Here is a 17696-nt window from a genome sequence, read left to right on the forward strand (position 1 = left end):
CAAATGTAAAAAATAATAAGTCAGTTTGCTCCATTAAAAAATATTTATTGTATTCATTTTCATTCTCCAAAATCATATAACATCCTCAACTATAATTTGTTGCAATTATGGTCCTCAGAAATTTAGGTTTCGAGGTTCTAGTGCGTAATACTCACTTTATTTGCATCTTTAAATTTGCCTCAATCAATAGCCAAATAACCTGGCAACAAAACATTATTTTCCGACTTTCCAGAGTGGTCCCTCCGTAAGAATATGCAACGGCAGGTTGCATCAAATCTGCTTATGGGCAGGCTTGTTATTCTCCTCAATTTATGGAAAGAACAGAGTGAATATTTACCGCTCACTTCTTAGCCAGCATGAGCGCAGCGTACAGCAATTTTTCACACCAGACTTCTTCATTCTGATTCGTGCTGTGTTTTTGTCGCTCGCAGAAAAATAAAACACGTGCTGCTTACATCACAGATGAGCGAAACAAGAGTTTTTTTTTTTTTGTGGAATTCGACTACTGCGTCCATTATTTAGAACTATTGTTGCATTGAATTGAAATTTCTTGAAAACTAAAGCAGATAGAGAATTGAGGTCTAAAAAAAATTAAAGTGGTTACAATCTTCCAACTTTAAGTAAAATTTTATAACGTTAACTACGTTTCTCTGTGAGAAAACGTTCTAATACGTTTAAAACAATACTAACTTTGAACATTTTTGCATACAGAACGTTACTTTTTACGTTCATTCAGACATTTAACAGCTGTGTTAAGAAGAAAATTTCCTCAGCTTTCAAATGAAACTGATAGAATCGGTGTAAATGGTGTATACTTACAGCCACTTTATGGAAGAGTATACAAGAAATTCAAAAGTTCAATAACTTGGAGTAGATTAAGGTTAGGCTATACTCGTAGAAATGTTTTTTTCATCAAATGTGGCCTTCTATCAGCTCCTGAAATACTCCTAGCAAGGAACTGATTTTTATCTGTGTCAATGTATTCATTGTACAAATCTTGGGTTACGCATTTCACACATTTGGTGTTCGAATTCTGAACAAAACTTGTGCGAAATGAGAAATGCTTAGTACCTAGGAGAATTTCTGTCTCTCTCTCGCTCTCTATCTCTGTCTCTCTCTCTGTCTCTAACTCTATCTCGCTCTCTACCTCTCTCTCTCCTTTTCTCTATCTCTTTCTCTCTCTCCATATCTCTCTCACACACTCTCGTTCTCTCTCCCTCTCTCTCTCTTCATATCTCTCTCACACACTCTCAATCTCTCACACACTCTCAATCTCTCACACACACTCATTCTCTCCCTCTCTCTTCGTCTCTCTCTCTCCGTCTCTCTCTCTCTCTCTCTCTCTCTCTCTCTCTCTCTCTTTCTCTTTCTCTTTCTCTCTCTCTCTCTCTCTCTCTCTCTCTCTTCTCTCTTTCTCTCTCTCTCTCCGGCTCTCTCTCTTCGTCTCTCTATCTCTATCTCTCTCTCTATCCGCCTCTCTCTTCGTCTCTCTCCCTTTGTCTCTCTCTCTCTCTCGATCTCTTTTTGACTCTCTTTTTGTCTCACACACATACACACTCATTGTTTTCGTCACCAATGTACTTAGCGTTTTCATAAATGGGCAAAAAGGATGAAAGAATTTAAAAAAATCAAACTCCTTGTATGTATTCAAATTTCCCCGATAAAATATTTTCAAACAACTTTCATTTAAAAGCTTAGACCCTAACTAAATTTTAACGAGAAGAAACTCCGCGGTGCTTCGAAGTTGCGTAATATGTCGATTCTGACACGGTGTGCGACTGGCTTGTTAGGCCAGTATCGTACCTCAAGACCAGCTGGGAGACTACCCAACTGAACTACGCAACAGCACGTGCGTTATGCGGTAACCGGTATGGCTAATGATAGCAGGAAAACACTCCATCTTTTGCGTTGGTCTCCCTCTTCAATATTCTCCCGCACTCATATTCCTACTACAATTCAACTCATAATGAGAGTAAGTGATGTAAGCGCGCCAAAACAGTGTTTTGCTACATAATAGTCATTGATTTGTATTCTCTCTCTCTCTCTCAACCTGCTTGTATCTTCAATATTCTTAAAATACTCATTTTTTAATATATATTTCCCTTATCTTATCTTATCTTATTGTATGGATTTTTGTGTGATTAGGAAAAAACCTCATTATTTTTTTTAAAACGGATGGACCTGACTTTTTCCAACCATTTTTACGGCTAATGGGATTTTTCGGATTATGATTTTCGTTGTAAAACTACCTCTTTACGAAAAAAAATTTAAACCAGGAACAGGGTGCGAAATCCTGTCCAATTTCAAACACTCATCACTCTGTTAGTTTTCAACGGAAATCCTTCGTTTTCGCAACGCAAGATTGGAAAATTTGCTACCAATCAGAGCTGAGCTGCTTGCATGCATGCGATTTTTGCGTTCTCTAGCACGGTAGACAGAATTTTATAGCTATTTAACCGGGAATGCACTCTTTAGTTAATACAAGAGCCTGCTTTAGCTCAAACCAATCCTTTCACTAGCTGATGATACGACGGACGGTCACTTAGCAGCAATTTCCGATTTCAGTATCCGATTTTAGATGAAACAACAAGCAGTTTTTGAGATTAGGATGTTTATTAATTAGATTTTTCGGTGAAAAATATTTTAACAAATAGCCTAATGTAGTTCTATGTCAACCATGCGGTCGTGGCTTTGCAAACTACCCGTCTGATCTTTTCAAAACGGAATACTACAGATAATAATTTGTCATTTGCGGTTTGTGGAATTGTGCATCCAAAGATTTCTCTTTTAATATATCAACATTGAGAATCGATCCTCCGATTCTAAAGTTATGAATTGAAATAAAATCAATTTTATTAGATCGCGATTTTTGGATCAGTTTAACTTGGAACAAGCATGTTTAATTATGAAATAGAAAAAGCCTAGAGCTGTGATGGCTCGTGCCATATCAAAAAATTTTCTCCTTTCTCCTCGGTTTTGGGCTATTCGTCGCCAATTTCTAGGCGTCTCGACACTCGCAGATCCGCTTCAACGTGGTGAGCCACCTATCATGTTGGACTACTCTGTTTCTGGTACTACTTTGAGTTCATCGTGATCACCGTCCGTGATTTGCTATAGCTGGTTTCGATATCATACGCTGTCTTGAAATCCACGAAGATGTGACGTGTAGGCACGTTGTACCGTCATTCATAAAGAATCTGCTAGAAAGAGAAGATTTTATCCGTAGTAGCGCGTGCTCCGTGAAGCCCGCTTGGTACTACCCTCCTAATCCTTTTGCGAAAAGAGAAAGACAGCGGAGCAGAATTTGGTACAGGACTTTATTGTCACATATCTGGACTCGGTGTGTAGCCCTTACGAGATTGGTTGATCTTCTCGTCAAACTTTCGCGTGTCATTAGACCGATACAGTTGCTCTAGATCTTTCTCGTTAGAATCGTGCTAGCGTATCTTTCTCATCAGAATCGGGGTCAAATCATATCGAGCTCGTCAATATTTGAACGCGTTCTCTCTTGTGGCGATGCTTCCCAAGCAAGTTTTTTCCTCCCCCTTGCTTACTGGCATTCCCCGCCCTATCATCGGTCTATAATTTACTCTTCTACCAACATGTAATATCTCCGATAACGATCTTGATGTCCTGTGAGGCCAGCTGCCGTATGTAAAAAACGATTCCTCGATTCCTCGATTCCGTACCGAGTTTCCACTCGTGGTACCGAGTCTCGTGATGGGAATGCCATTTTGGCTATAGCGTTCGATACAACACGTTTCCTTCCAGCCGCCCGCAGACGCTGTTATGAGCCGCCCTCTACTTGGGAAACAGACGCCCAGAAAAGTTGGGCACTCCTCAGAGATTTTTCGTGGATTTTCTCAACCTTTATCTACCATTCACTGATCTTGTAGTGAATAAATAATAAAATTAAAATTTTATTCAATCATCATTACATACTACATGCGGAAACATTACAACAAGTATTAGTCCCATGACAGTATCTTACGATAACAGAGCCTCTGCGGGACGCAGAGTTGTAGTAGAACGTCTAGGCGATTGCGAAAAACAACGAAAACATAAAAGCAAACAAATTCGCTTACGAGAGAGCTAGAGTGAAAGTGTCACTGGTAATGGCAAAAGAACTCATACTTTGCTCTTCGAACTTACAACCTACACTAGACAGCAAACCTTAAATCTTAACACGTCCCCCGCTCTACTTCCGCTCGTAGCTACCGTACTCATCGTCCTCCTCGTAGCGCTGGGTGGTGGGTGCGTAGGAAGGCCTTCTCTGCTGGAGCGAAATGTTGATTTCCTCCGGATTGCGGAACGCACTCTGATGGGTGGGACTCGGCGAAGACACTATCCGATAGGAAGGTGTCGTCGGACTGTTGTAGGTTGGCTGTTTGCGAACGGTTTGCTGCTGGGGGGCCTGATATGACTGTTGTTTGGACTGCTGCACTGGCTGGCGGCGTTCCTCGTGGTGACGCTGCTGGCGATCGTAGTCGTAGTGACGCTCGTCCACGTAGAAGTTCTCCGGATAGTAGCGTTCCGAATATCTTGAATAATGAGTAATCATTAGTACAGCTTACAGTATAAAAAAAAGAAATAACCTCATACCTGAGAGTGACGTTTGGTTTCGTCATATGTTCCTCCATATTAATCGGTTTGTAGAGATAGTCATTGACAAAGTGGTACTTGGAGGATTGCTCGCAGATGTTATCGCTGGATGGAGGCATACAGATCAGATGGACCTGGTGGAAGGTGAACCCTTCCGGACAAATCCACGAGTGCTTTTGGTTCTCCTGACAATAGTGGAACACCTCACAGCCTAGACTTTCGTCGGCATAATAGCCAGTGGTGCGACCCGTGCAGTGGAAGTCAGATTTTTCCAGCAGCAGCGATAAACGGTCGGGTTCTTCTTCGACTTCCAACTCTTCACTAGAGTAGGAGGGTTTTTTCCCCTTTTTATTGTCTTGGTGGCGTCGGTTGTACACCTGCTGGGGTTCCTCTTCTTCCTCCTCGGAGCTGTACTGGGCTGCGTACGATGGCCTCGCACGGTACGCCACATTTCCACTGGCAGCCGGCGATACGTCACTGATGTTTTCCTCCGAGCTGCGCACACTGGTCGCCTGCAGTGACTTGAACTGCTGACCCGATACGAGGCAAACCATTGCGATGCCGCACAATATTTGCGGTAAAAATCTGCAACAAAATAAAAGATAGTGGTATTAGTAGGGAACCAAAATTAAATGCAATTACAAGCGAAAAAAATGGGGAATTTGTGCGGTCAATTGAGGCACACTGTTCAAGTGGCCAATTGTGGTAAAATAATGCAGGAGGAAGCATTGCGCTTTTTTCACATAGTTAATGATTCACTCTCCACTTATCCGGTTGTACGGAGCATCTGTTGGTGATGTCTGCTGTTAGCACCGACAAGAGGAAGTTGAGTGCTCTTCTCAAGACGAGGGTGAGAATTTGCAGGTTAGGTTACGTTACATAAAAATGAAGGCTATGTATGTGCAGCAAAAACAAGAAGAAGAAAAAAAGTTCATCCTTTTGATTATCGAGTAGGTACACGGGGTATTAATTTCCGCGCAATGTTACAAACTGAAACATTAGCGCCAGTTGAAGTGGCTGCAAAGTGTGAGATTATCCAACACCATCGGGTTGAACAATTGTGGCAGCGAATTTTGACGAAGTTTTGCTAACTAATGAACTGGCTAATGGTTCGGCTAATGACACAGTAATATTGTTTGTTGATTTTCTCTCCCTAAACTTATTGCATCACGCGTATTAGCTTCGATTGCAATTGAGAATTAAAATACAAAAAGTATAACCAAATTAAATCAAGTAACCGCCAATTCCAAGTCAGATGATTATTAAAAGTATGATATTCAACCGCATCAGCAACCCCCTGATGAATTTCGCAAATTTTCACCTATTATCGCTTTGTCAATCACAAATCAAGCACTTCTTTCGGCGAATTGATAAAACTTTTTGTTTACTGCTAGCACTAGGGGTTTGAAAAACGGTCATATCTGATCTCTTAAATTTAATTTGTTCAGATAAACAGCCTGAAACTCTTCTGAACATTTCATATTTTGAGAAACAAATTTTCAACACTGTTTTTGTTTTTTTTTTTTGCTTAATTCTTTTTGTGTCAACTAACAGTGCAAATTTGTGCACAGGGGTTTTCGAGAGCAACGCGTGTTTCTGTTATATTGATTTTACCGCATCTCAAAGACGTGGTCAATGATTTCATATTAGGTTCTCGGTTGCCCAGAAAATGCCTAATTCCCAGAAGGTCGAATTTGGTAAAAAAAAAATTTTACCTTTCTCCTAGAAAGGTACAGTCATGGATAAAATAATCAATACACTTGCAGTTTTGGTTAATTTTTCATATTTTGGGCACTGATTTCAGTTGTAATATGATGTTATGTTACGTCATTACGATCTGCAGACACTCTCTTTCAAAGAGGAACGGAGAAACAACTGGAACTTTTCTATGTCGGTGATTCCGAGAAATTTTTGCATGAGTTAGTGTTTTAGAGATGGCAAAAAAAATAAATACACTATTGAAATATATGTAGAAAACATTCCAAATAAGATTTATTTCTCTACATATCGTTAGCAAAGTGACCTTTTACGTTACAAAACTCACTTTCAATATTTCGTGGCCTGTCCTTTGTTTTGTAAAACCATATTTATTCTTCGTGCTGTGTTTACCAACAAGTTTTCACGAGTAGAAGCTTGGCTAGCATTTCACGCTGCATTCATGACGTTCCATAAGTCTGTTTTATTCCTTAGATGATGCTTCGCAACGTAGGACTTAACAATCTTCCATAGATTTTCGATACGGTTCAAGTTAGGAGACTATGCTGGCCAATCCAACAATTTAATATTTTCCTCAGAAAACCATCTTCAAGTTTTCAATGCTGTATGTTTAGGATCGTTACCATCCAACGAAGAGGCATGTTCTTTTTGGCATACGGAAGCATCACGCTACGTAAAATATCTACAAAGTCGTTAGTATTCATAGTCTATGTTAAAAAAGGAATGGGTTCCACACCAGCATCAGAAAACAGCATCTCACCATTTTGTGGTCACTTCCAAATTTCACTACTTTCTTGGTTAATTGTTCATTGAAGGCAGTATTTACCGGTCTTCTCACCAGCTGCTGACCGTTTGGATCAAAAAGGTTAAATTTCGACTCATGCGATAAAAACACGATGTGCCATTTAGTTGCATCCTAGTTGAGAATTTTTCAGAAAATTCAGTTCTTGCCTACATGTGTCGCTTTTGAAGTAGAGTAAAGTTTCCTGTGTACCTGGGTGGTCGATTTTGCTTCCGTATGCCGAAGAAAACATGCCACTTTGTTGAATCTTTAAGCAGTATAATGATCCTCAACATCAAGTATTGAAAACACGAAGATGATTTTCAAACGAAAATTTAAAAATTGATATTTTGGCCAGCCCAATCTCCTAATTTAAATCTTTTAGAAATTCTATAGAAGATTGTGAAAGTCTAGGTTGCAAAGCGTCATCCAAAGAATAAAACAGACTTATGGAACGTCGTACAGAAGCGTTAAATGCTAGTCTAGCTTCTACTCGTGAAAACCATAACATAAACATACGAAGATTGAATATGGTTTTACAAAACGAAGGGCAAGCCAAAAAATATTGAAAGTGAGTTTTGTAACGTGAAAGGTAACTTTGCTAACGATATGTAGAGAAATAAAGCTTATTTGGAATGTTTTCTCTATATATATATTTCAATAGTGTATTTATTTTTTTCGCCACCTTAAAAACACTTACTCACGCAAAAAATTTTTGGAATCATCGACACAGAAAAATTCCAGTTATTCCTCCGTTCCTCTTTGAAAGAGAGTGTCTGCAGATCGTAATGACGGAACATAACATCATATAACTACTTGAATCAGTGCGCAAATATGGAAAATTAATCAAAACTGCCAGTGCGTCTTGAACTGTCCTACAGATCAGACGTTTTTTCGGTTGCTTGTGGACTGGTTTTTGACTGCCTATAGCTTCAAAGTTTGTGTTTTGTCACTGTGTCTTTTAAAGACTACCTGAAAGTTATTTCCCATCAGTCTTTCTCAAGACTACCTACTTTTGAATTTAACATTTGTTTTAACTTTTTTCGTATCACCTGAAATGGCTGGACGGAAAAAGAAACCTCGCATCGCTGCGGGGAGGAAAAGAGAGACATCTCTTTCTGACGCATCGAGTGTCTGTAGTGACAATCCTTTTGATATTTTGCCTGAGCAAGAAGCTGGTGAAATGGAAGTTACCAATAATGAAACTATACAAAATATAAAATCTTTAAAAAAGGAGGAAGTTCCACCTATTGTGGTAACTATTTCTTCTGAATTTAATATATTCAAAAAGGAACTTTCAACGTTTGTTTCTGACGTTAAAGTTACCTATCAAATTGGCCGTAGAGGTGAATGCCGCTTATTAGCCGACTCAGTAAAGGGTCGTGATCGTCTTGTTCAGTATTTAACTGACAAGATGTACAAATTTTTTACATATGACACCAAGAACGCCAAGCCGTTCAAGGTTGTCTTGAAAGGTCTCACCAACGATCAAACCGTTGATGAGATCAAACTTACTTTAACAGAATTACTTGGCATAGCCCCTACCCAAGTAATTCTAATGAAACAAAAATCACGAGGCGAAAACAGTCAGAGAACTGGAATTTCCCTTGTTAATTATTTAATTCATTTTAACCGCAATGAGGTTAACAACTTAAATTTTTTTGAAAAAGCACATGCTTTGTATAATGTGCGTGTAAAGTGGGAAATTTATAGGAAGTATGGCGGAGGTGAAAAGCATATCACCCAATGCCGTACTTGCCAACGTTATGGCCATGGTTCCAAATTCTGTAACATGGACCAAAAATGTCTTAATTGTGGAGACTCTTCTCACAAAAAGGACACATGTCCTGTGAAAGAGAGTAAAAATTTTCGCTGTGCGAATTGTAACGGCAACCATATGTCAAATTTTTATCAATGCCCAGTCCGTTTAGCAATTGTTAAGGCAAGGCAAGGTAAACAAAATTCAATTTCTCAATTAAAACCAACTTCAAAACAAAATTCTCCAAGCGTACCAGTGACGCATAGTTTACCTACTCCTTTGCATACCCGTTTAACTTATGCACAGGTTACAGGTAGTTCGAACATTATACCGCCTAGTGTTGGTAGTTCGAAAATGGCCGTTAATATGGGTAAGCAAAACACGCTAGAAAATAATTGTACACCTATTACTCCAGCTAATATTGCTGCCGAAAATATTTTTTCTAATGTCAACTGCCTGGGGCCTATTACGGCAGGTAAACTTTCTTTTTTGCAACAGGCAATGTTCGATCTTATGAACGCCATGTTGCAGGCAAAATCAATGTTTGAAGCCATTCAAATAGGCACAAATTTTACTATTAAAATTGTTTCTTATTTAAAATTTAGCAATGATTTTAAATAAAACAATTAAAATATTAAATTGGAATGCTCGCTCATTGAAGGCCAATGAAGATGAGCTTTTTAATTTTTTAACAGTAAATAATGTGCATATTGCAATTATTACTGAAACATTTTTGAAACCTAACATAAAATTAAAATATGATTCCAATTACGTGGTTCATAGATATGATAGGATTCAGGGTTCCGGCGGTGGAGTTGCAATTGTTATTCATCGCCGAATCAAACATCGTGCTCTTCCCCATCTTGAGACGAAAGTTATTGAAACTTTGGGAATTGAAGTTCAAACTGAACTTGGGATTTTATTTATTGCCGCAGCATATTTACCATTTCAATGCACACGCGAGCTCAAAAATTATTTTAAAGGTGATTTACAAAAACTCACCAGAAATCGTTCGAAATTTTTCCATAATCGGCGATTTCAACGCTAAACATCGTTCATGGAATAATTCTCAAAGTAATTCCAATGGCAAAATTTTATTCAATGATTGTTCTTCAGGATACTATTCTATTTTGTCTCCGAATAGTCCTACATGCTTTTCTTCTGTAAGAAACCCTTCAACAATTGATTTGGTGCTGACAGATCAAAGTCATGTATGTAGTGATTTGATCACACATGCTGACTTTGATTCTGACCATCTTCCAATAACTTTTTCTTTATCACATGAATCAGTTTTAAACCCTATGAGCTCTGTTTTTAATTATAACAAAGCTAATTGGGAAAGATACAAAACTCATATTGAGAGAAATTTCAATAATGAGCTTGATTTGCAAAACGAAGTGAATATTGATTCCGATTTGAAAGCATTAAAATGTGCAATTGTTGATGCCAGGAATTATTCTGTTCCAAAGGCTCAAGTGAAATTTGATTCACCAATAATTGACGAAAATCTTCAACTTCTAATTCGTTTGAAAAATGTCCGCAGACGTCAATATCAACGTTCTCGTGACCCTGTTTTTAAAACTATTTATAAAGATTTACAGAAAGAGATTAAACATAGATTTACTCTTCTGAGAAAAACCATTTTGGAAGCTGTCGAAGATTCTTAAGAAACCTTCAAAGCCTATTCCAGTTTTAAAAGATGGTGAACGTTTTCTTGTATCCAATGAACAAAAGGCTCAAAGACTTGCTCAGCAGTTTGAGAGTGTTCATAACTCAAATTTGAATTTTGTGAGTCCAATTGAAAATGAAGTCAATTTGATTTAATTTCTTCCCAGAATTTTTTACCTGCAGAAATAATTGAAACTAACTTGAATGAGATTAAATCAATTATTAAAAATTTCAAAAATATGAAAGCACCTGGTGACGATGGAATCTTTAATATACTAATCAAACATCTCCCTGAGAGCACAATGGATTTTTTAGTTAAAATTTTCAATTGCTGCTTCAAAATTGCATATTTTCCCAAATTATGGAAAAATGCAAAAATTACTCCCATTTTAAAACCGGATAAGAACCCAGCTGAAGTTTCAAGTTATCGACTAATCAGTTTGCTTTCTTCAATAAGTAAACTGTTTGAGAGAGTTATTCTTAACAGAATGATGTCACACATCAACGAAAATTCAATTTTTGCAAATGAACAGTTTGGATTTCGCCATGGGCATTCCACAACTCATCAATTGCTCCGAGTTACTAATATGATACGAGCTAACAAATCTGAAGGTTATTCCACTGGAGCTGCTCTTTTAGACATAGAAAAAGCATTCGACAGTGTTTGGCATAAAGGTTTGATTGCGAAATTGCAAACTTTTAATTTTCCAATTTTCCTAATCAAAATTTTAAAAAATTATCTTACTGATCGAACTCTGCAGGTTGTCTAGCAGAATTCAAAATCTGATAGATTTCCTGTCAGAGCAGGTGTACCTCAAGGTTCAGTCTTGGGTCCAGTCCTGTACAACATATTCACTTCAGATCTTCCTGATTTGCCTCCAGGATGCATAAAGTCATTGTTCTGTGATGACACAAGCATTTCCGTAAAAGGAAAAAGCCTTCGTGTCATATGCAGTCGATTACAGAAAAGTTTAGATATTTTTTCTTCCTACTTGCAAAAGTGGAAAATCTCTCCCAATGCTTCTAAAACTCAAATGATAATTTTTCCTCATAAGCCTAGGGCTTCTTTCCTCAAGCCAAACAATAATCACGTTGTCAAGATGAATGGGGTTATTTTAAGTTGGTCCGACAAGGTTAAGTACTTGGGACTAATTTATAATAAAAAACTTATTTTCAAAGAGCACATTGAGAGTATACAAGCCAAGTGCATCAAATATACGAGATGTTTATATCCTCTCATTAACAGGAATTCTAAACTTTGTTTAAAGAACAAACTTTTGATTTACAAACAAATTTTTAGACCAGCAATGCTTTATGCTGTACCGATCTGGTCAACTTGCTGTTCAACAAGGAAGAAAACGCTCCTAAGGATTCAGAATAAAATTCTGAAAATGATTTTGAAGCGTCCTCCTTGGGTTGGTACACTCGAATTACATAAACTTACTGGTGTTGAACCATTAGAAGCTATGTCAAATAAAATTATTAACAATTTTCGACAGAAATCGTTGCAATCCTCAATTGCTACGATAAGCTCTCTTTATAGCCAATAAGTTAGCAATTAAGTTAGTTGTAAGTTTACTTCCCCTTTTCTGACAAGTAGGTTTAAATCCCTACGAATGATAAGTCCTAATTGCGAAAGCAAACAAATCCTAACAATTAAAATTACAAATTTCTAACAGTGTTGAGAAGTCACCATTTGTGATTGGACACACATACTCATTATTTACTAATATTTATCATAAATACTTAAGCTACTAACAAATCCCCCCTAAAAAAAAAAAAAAATCAAAACTGCCAGTGTATTTATTATTTTCCCCATGACTGTATAGCAGTCACTTGCAAAACTGAAGATATAGTGCTCCAAAGGGCCGAATGGCATATATCACTCGACTCGGTTCGACGAGCTGAGCGTTTTCTGTATGTGTGTGTGTGTGTGTGTGCTGATTTTTATTCTCACTCACTTTTACAAATGAAAGGTCTAGTTGTCCCATAAGACCCTATTGAATTTCATTATAATCGGATTTTTAGTTTAGAGGTTATATATCAAAATGTAAAAATCACGAAACATCATTATCTCAGAAACTACACAACGAAATGAACGGGCTACGTTAAAAACCCTTAACTTTTGAATTCTATAAAGATTAAACAAGTGATTCAAAAGTTATGGAAAGAAACGTGTTCTGGAGACTGTTTTATCTCACTCATGTTTCTTAGAGATGGCTTAACCGATTTTCATAAAATCAGTGTCAAATGGAAGGTCTAGTAGTTTGTTTTGCAATCGCACTCTTACTTTGCCTGTTATGCTTGAAAAGAAATATATTCCGAAAAATACTCAAACTCACTCACTTTTCTCAGAGATGGCTGAACCGATGTTCCCAAATTAGTGTCAAATAAAAGGACTGGTTGCCTCATAATATCCAATTGAATTTCATTGTAATCGGACTGTATCTTCGGCTGTAATGCATCAAAATGTGAAAATCACTAAACTTCATTATCTCACAAACCGCACAACCAATTCAAACAATATTGGTATCAAATTAGTGGGCTAGTTAAGGGTTAACTAAAGAGTACTATAATGATGAGGCACATGGTTTCAAAAGATGTGAATAGAAACAGGTTCCGATGAGTTTTCAAATTCATTCGTTTTCCCAAAGATGGCTGAACTAATTTCAACAATCTCAGTGTAAAATAAACGGTTTGGTTGCCATTTCATTTGATTGTAATCGGATTTTCATTTCAAGTTCTGAAAACAACGAAAGTCACAGATTACACGACTTATTTGAACATAACTACGGACTGTCTGTGGTCCCCGTGGTTCTGTGGTTAGCGATGTCGGTCGGCTAGCTCTCCCACACTGGGGCACGGTTTACCTTTGTACTTATCCATGCAAAATATGCCAAAAACAATATCGACAACGAATTCTCTCAACTAATCTAGTTGGTCGAGACCGCTATTAGCCCCATGGCTAAGCGTGCGATATTGTTGTTGTACGAACTGTCTCTCAAACGTACAAATAACAAATTTAAAAACAATTTGATACGTGGTTCAAAATTTATGGAAAGAAACGAATTGATTGATTGATCAAATATATTGTACTATTTGAACTTTCCCGGTATTGCTCGTGATTACAAATCAAATTTCACATTTAATACTTCAATTATTACTTCAGATACAACATCAATATACCTTTATTGGATTAAATTTGTCAATTTAAGGCTGTTTTCCAGAAACCATAAATCGCAAAATCAAGTTTCAAAATTATCCCAGCATTATCCCAGTTCCTGAAAAACTCACATTGGGTAATGAAATTGAAAGCTACTATCAAAATATTTAGAATGGCCTCTGAAGTTCATTTTTAGCCTCTGGGTATCATACTATTCCACAAATTCTGTTCAGGCTGTTGTTCATCAGGAAAAATTTTCCTACTGCAAAAAGTTGAATCTAAAATGATATATAATTCTACCTATATATGAGTACAGGAACGAAAAATTCGCATCATATATTTAAAACATATTTATTTCATGTTACTATCAAAATTTTCGGTATAGTTATGCTTTTGGCTACCACAAATTCGTTATTTAGAGTGAAAAATAATTCTTGCAAAAAATATTAAGGTGTATTTTTTTCTATTAATTGAAGGTTTCATGCAAATCTATTTGAACAAATAATAAGTTCGAAAGAGGAAGGCTGGATCTCACCGGAATAATTTTGTTTTTTTTTTAAATAACACCAGATCTTGACGTTTAATGTATTTTTAAGCAATTTGGCTTTGGAAAACAAAATTCAGATTGCCCAATTTCTTTGGTAGATTTTCGTAGCTCAAAATATCATAAATTTGAGCGCTTTGAGGGACCCCTAAACCATGTCTGATTGAACTGGGTTTTTTCATAGGGCCTTTGTTGGGCCAATAAATAGAATGTACATGGTCGGTTTTAAGCATTTGACATGACCCTTTTCGCTGTTACTGGGGTAACAGTAACAGTATAGTAACGAGTATGCATGTCACATGCAGGAACAGCTTTCCTCAGTATTAGGAGTTATTTCCAAGCTGTCAGGTCTGTGTATCTGGTCAGTGTTATTTATTACGGCTTGTTGAAACCTAAAGAAAACCATCACTGAGAAACGATATCGACTTCGATGCGATTAAGTCGATTATTGCACAGCAATGCGAGCAGCGGCACGAAAAAGGAACTCTGCATGATAGCAACGCTCGGCCGCATACTGCCAAAGTAGTTAAGACTATTTCTCAGATATTACGCCGTCCGATTATCACTTGTTCCGTTCGATGGCAGATGGTCTGGCTGATCAGCAGTTATGCTTATATGAAGCCTCAAGAGACGGTCACTTTTACCGTAACGATATTTGGGCTCTGCCAGAAAGAAAACAGAGCGAAAACTTAGTTGCGCGCCTATTTTTTTCGTTATGATAACACTGGCTAAAACAGGTTTAGCCATAAAGCTCAAACTGAAGAAAGATAGCTTTTTACCTATTCATGTGATAACTTTTTCAAAGATTTAAGTGAGTTTTGCCGTAAGTAAATGTAGAAGCGGTAAACTGAACGAGCAAACACTCTGCCTTTTGATGCACTTCTGCATTTAATAGGGGCGCCCAAAATTTACCATTAAAAAGCTGTAATCTGCATGTAGGAACTTGAGAGCCCTAACTAACACGCAGAGAATCTTGAGTATACCCACAATAAACGGAGAAGATTACATTACTTTCGGGTAATACTTTATTACTTTTTGTGTCTTATGACCGCGCATTATACACAAAAAGCAATAACTAAAAAGTAACAAATTACATGGCGGCCCCTCGCTTGTATGTGTTTCTGCAGGGGAACATACAACCAAGAGCCGTAATGCATGTATTAGAAGGACTTCACTCGCTGCATTTGTATTAATGAAGCTATCAGGTTCATTTCTGTTCCCTTCATTCACACATAAGGAGAATCTCCCCGGTCAACCTCAAATGTCTAACTAGAAACATCACTGTTTCGTTCCCCACGATTGACTTGAAAATGAAAAATGGCCAGAGTTGCTGGAGATGTGAATATGGGATTTCTAGATGGGTACGTGTTTTGTATCATCGAACAGATCTCAATGCGTTACCATAAAGCGATGAATGTGTGTTTTCACCATGTCTCGCATCCGCTAGCTAGAAAGGAAATGCTTGTGCTTTTCTCAAACGTAGTTTTCGAATCGTACTTTGATTGTAGGACGCAATTATCAGCGTTTCCTTACTGTATGACGGAGAAAAAAATGACACCTGGCAGTTCTCGTCATATTTTTTCTCTACTCCGTGTGCGTATGACGAATAAACTAATATACACGCTCCGGATGAATTGGAGATGCAAGAAACTAGTAACATGTGCAAAGTATGCAATAGTATGTGTTTTTTGTTGACTGGCGGTGAATGTTATTACTTTTTAAGCAATAAATTAAATAGAAAGAGAAGCATTTTTCGTTATTGCTTACGAAGAAACAAGTGACAATTTTGCGTGTAGTACACATGACAATGTGTAGTGTTACTTGACGGGAGAACAAAACGGAGAATTTTTGGCTATTGCTTTTAAAGTAACCAGGAAAAATTCTGGGTGTAGGTATTCCCATGATACCAATAACTCAGTGACGAAATCGTGAGAGGAATCGTTTCTCCAATACGAACTGAATCAGTACGAATCGCATTTGGAAAACATTTTAATTGATTCTTCAAGAGTCCAAATGAATCGTGCGAGGAATCGTTCCTGCGATACGAACAGAATCGGTACGAATCCCATATGGAATCTAAATGTTGGAATCTTCAAGAATCTGAATGTAGGAATCCTTAGGTTTCTTTTCGACAGAATCGTGAGATGAATCGTTTGTTGCGATACGGACGGAATATTTTTACGCGGTTTGCTTGCCAGGGTTTTTTTTTGTTCTGACTGAACGCGTATTTTTTACGCAGATTTTCGAATCAATGAGTTACCGCGGTTTTTTAATGCGGATTTTTGAATTACGCAGTATGATTTTACGCGCATTTTTGAATTACGGTGTTTTGAATTACCGAATTTTCCACGCAGTTTTTTATTCATTTATTTTCCCCTGCGTAAAAAAAAATCTGGCTGAATAGCATAACACATTTTTGAATTACGACGTTTTTTTACGCAGAATTTCGAATTAACGAGTTTCCCTAGCGGATTTTCATGAGGTACGTTTCCCCGCCTAAAAAAACAGACTGTATAACGTAGCACTGAGCAATACGTATCGTATTGTGTCTATCTCTTTTCCAGATGAATGTAACCAACATCATAACGAATATTATACATATTGAGAGATAGAATGGTAAACTTGCTTCCATTTTTAGATCAAGTTGTGCTCCTGAGAAGACGGTGGATCTGATTGAAGAAATAAAGACTTCAAATTGATTTAGATTATCTTTTTTTCGAAGTGTTCTATTTGCCAATTTAATCCTGTAACTTGGTAATTCTGTTCTAGAAGTATACAAACCTATGTTTTAAAGTAATATTGACCAAACACTCGTGTAACTGATGGTTAAACAAATAAAAAAATTTCATTAAATAAATTCAATGTCAGCCAAACTAGATTCACAAATTTATTTTTATTTGGCTTTCTCTGATCTTAATCTGAATTTACACTAAGGACGTTTTTCACGCGGTTTTTTTACGCGGCTTTTTTACGCGGATTCCGGAACTTACGCGGTTTTTTAACGCGAATTCCGGGATTTATGAGTTTTTTCTTTCACGCGGATTCCGAAATTTACACGGTTTTTACGCGGATTCCGGAGTTTACGCGTTTTTTACCCTAAACTGAGTAACATCTACTCTGTTTTATATTTCTATGCTGAACGTCAAAAACTGAGTAACACTGATTGTTTGAACTGAGTAATATTTACTCAGATTCTCTCCATAGCCGTATTTACTCATTTTTGCGTAATATGTGCAAATGTCAAAACTTTTCAAGCACTAAAAGCAGTATATATTCTGATGCTAATATTCGACGTTTTATCAGTTATTTCTAAAGTGTTACTCAAAGTTGTAAATTGGTTCGAGCCCGAACTGCTAACGGCGTCGAAGATTTTAAAATGTACCTGGCATCTCTCGAGAAAGAGCAACCTCACATTGCTTGTATTAGAAGGCCTTTCGAAACAGGTCGAATGTTCGTTGTCGTT

The 17696-nt window shown here is 37.3% G+C and overlaps 1 protein-coding gene across 1 annotated transcript in view; it reads right to left on the reverse strand.

Moving 5' to 3' along the window:
- Window positions 1-3896: 3896 nt before the first annotated feature.
- Window positions 3897-17696, reverse strand: part of LOC129726132 (uncharacterized) — a 44677-nt gene continuing 30877 nt past the window's right edge. The window contains exons 2-3 of the mRNA XM_055682793.1: window positions 4603-5187; window positions 3897-4541 (exon numbers count right to left, since the gene is read on the reverse strand). Coding sequence (XP_055538768.1) covers window positions 4199-4541; window positions 4603-5187 — 928 coding nt within the window. The 3' untranslated portion in view covers window positions 3897-4198. The remainder of the gene's footprint in view (window positions 4542-4602; window positions 5188-17696) is intronic.

The sequence above is a fragment of the Wyeomyia smithii genome, chromosome 2 (assembly GCF_029784165.1).
Source record: "Wyeomyia smithii strain HCP4-BCI-WySm-NY-G18 chromosome 2, ASM2978416v1, whole genome shotgun sequence".
Taxonomy (NCBI): Eukaryota; Metazoa; Arthropoda; class Insecta; order Diptera; family Culicidae; genus Wyeomyia; species Wyeomyia smithii.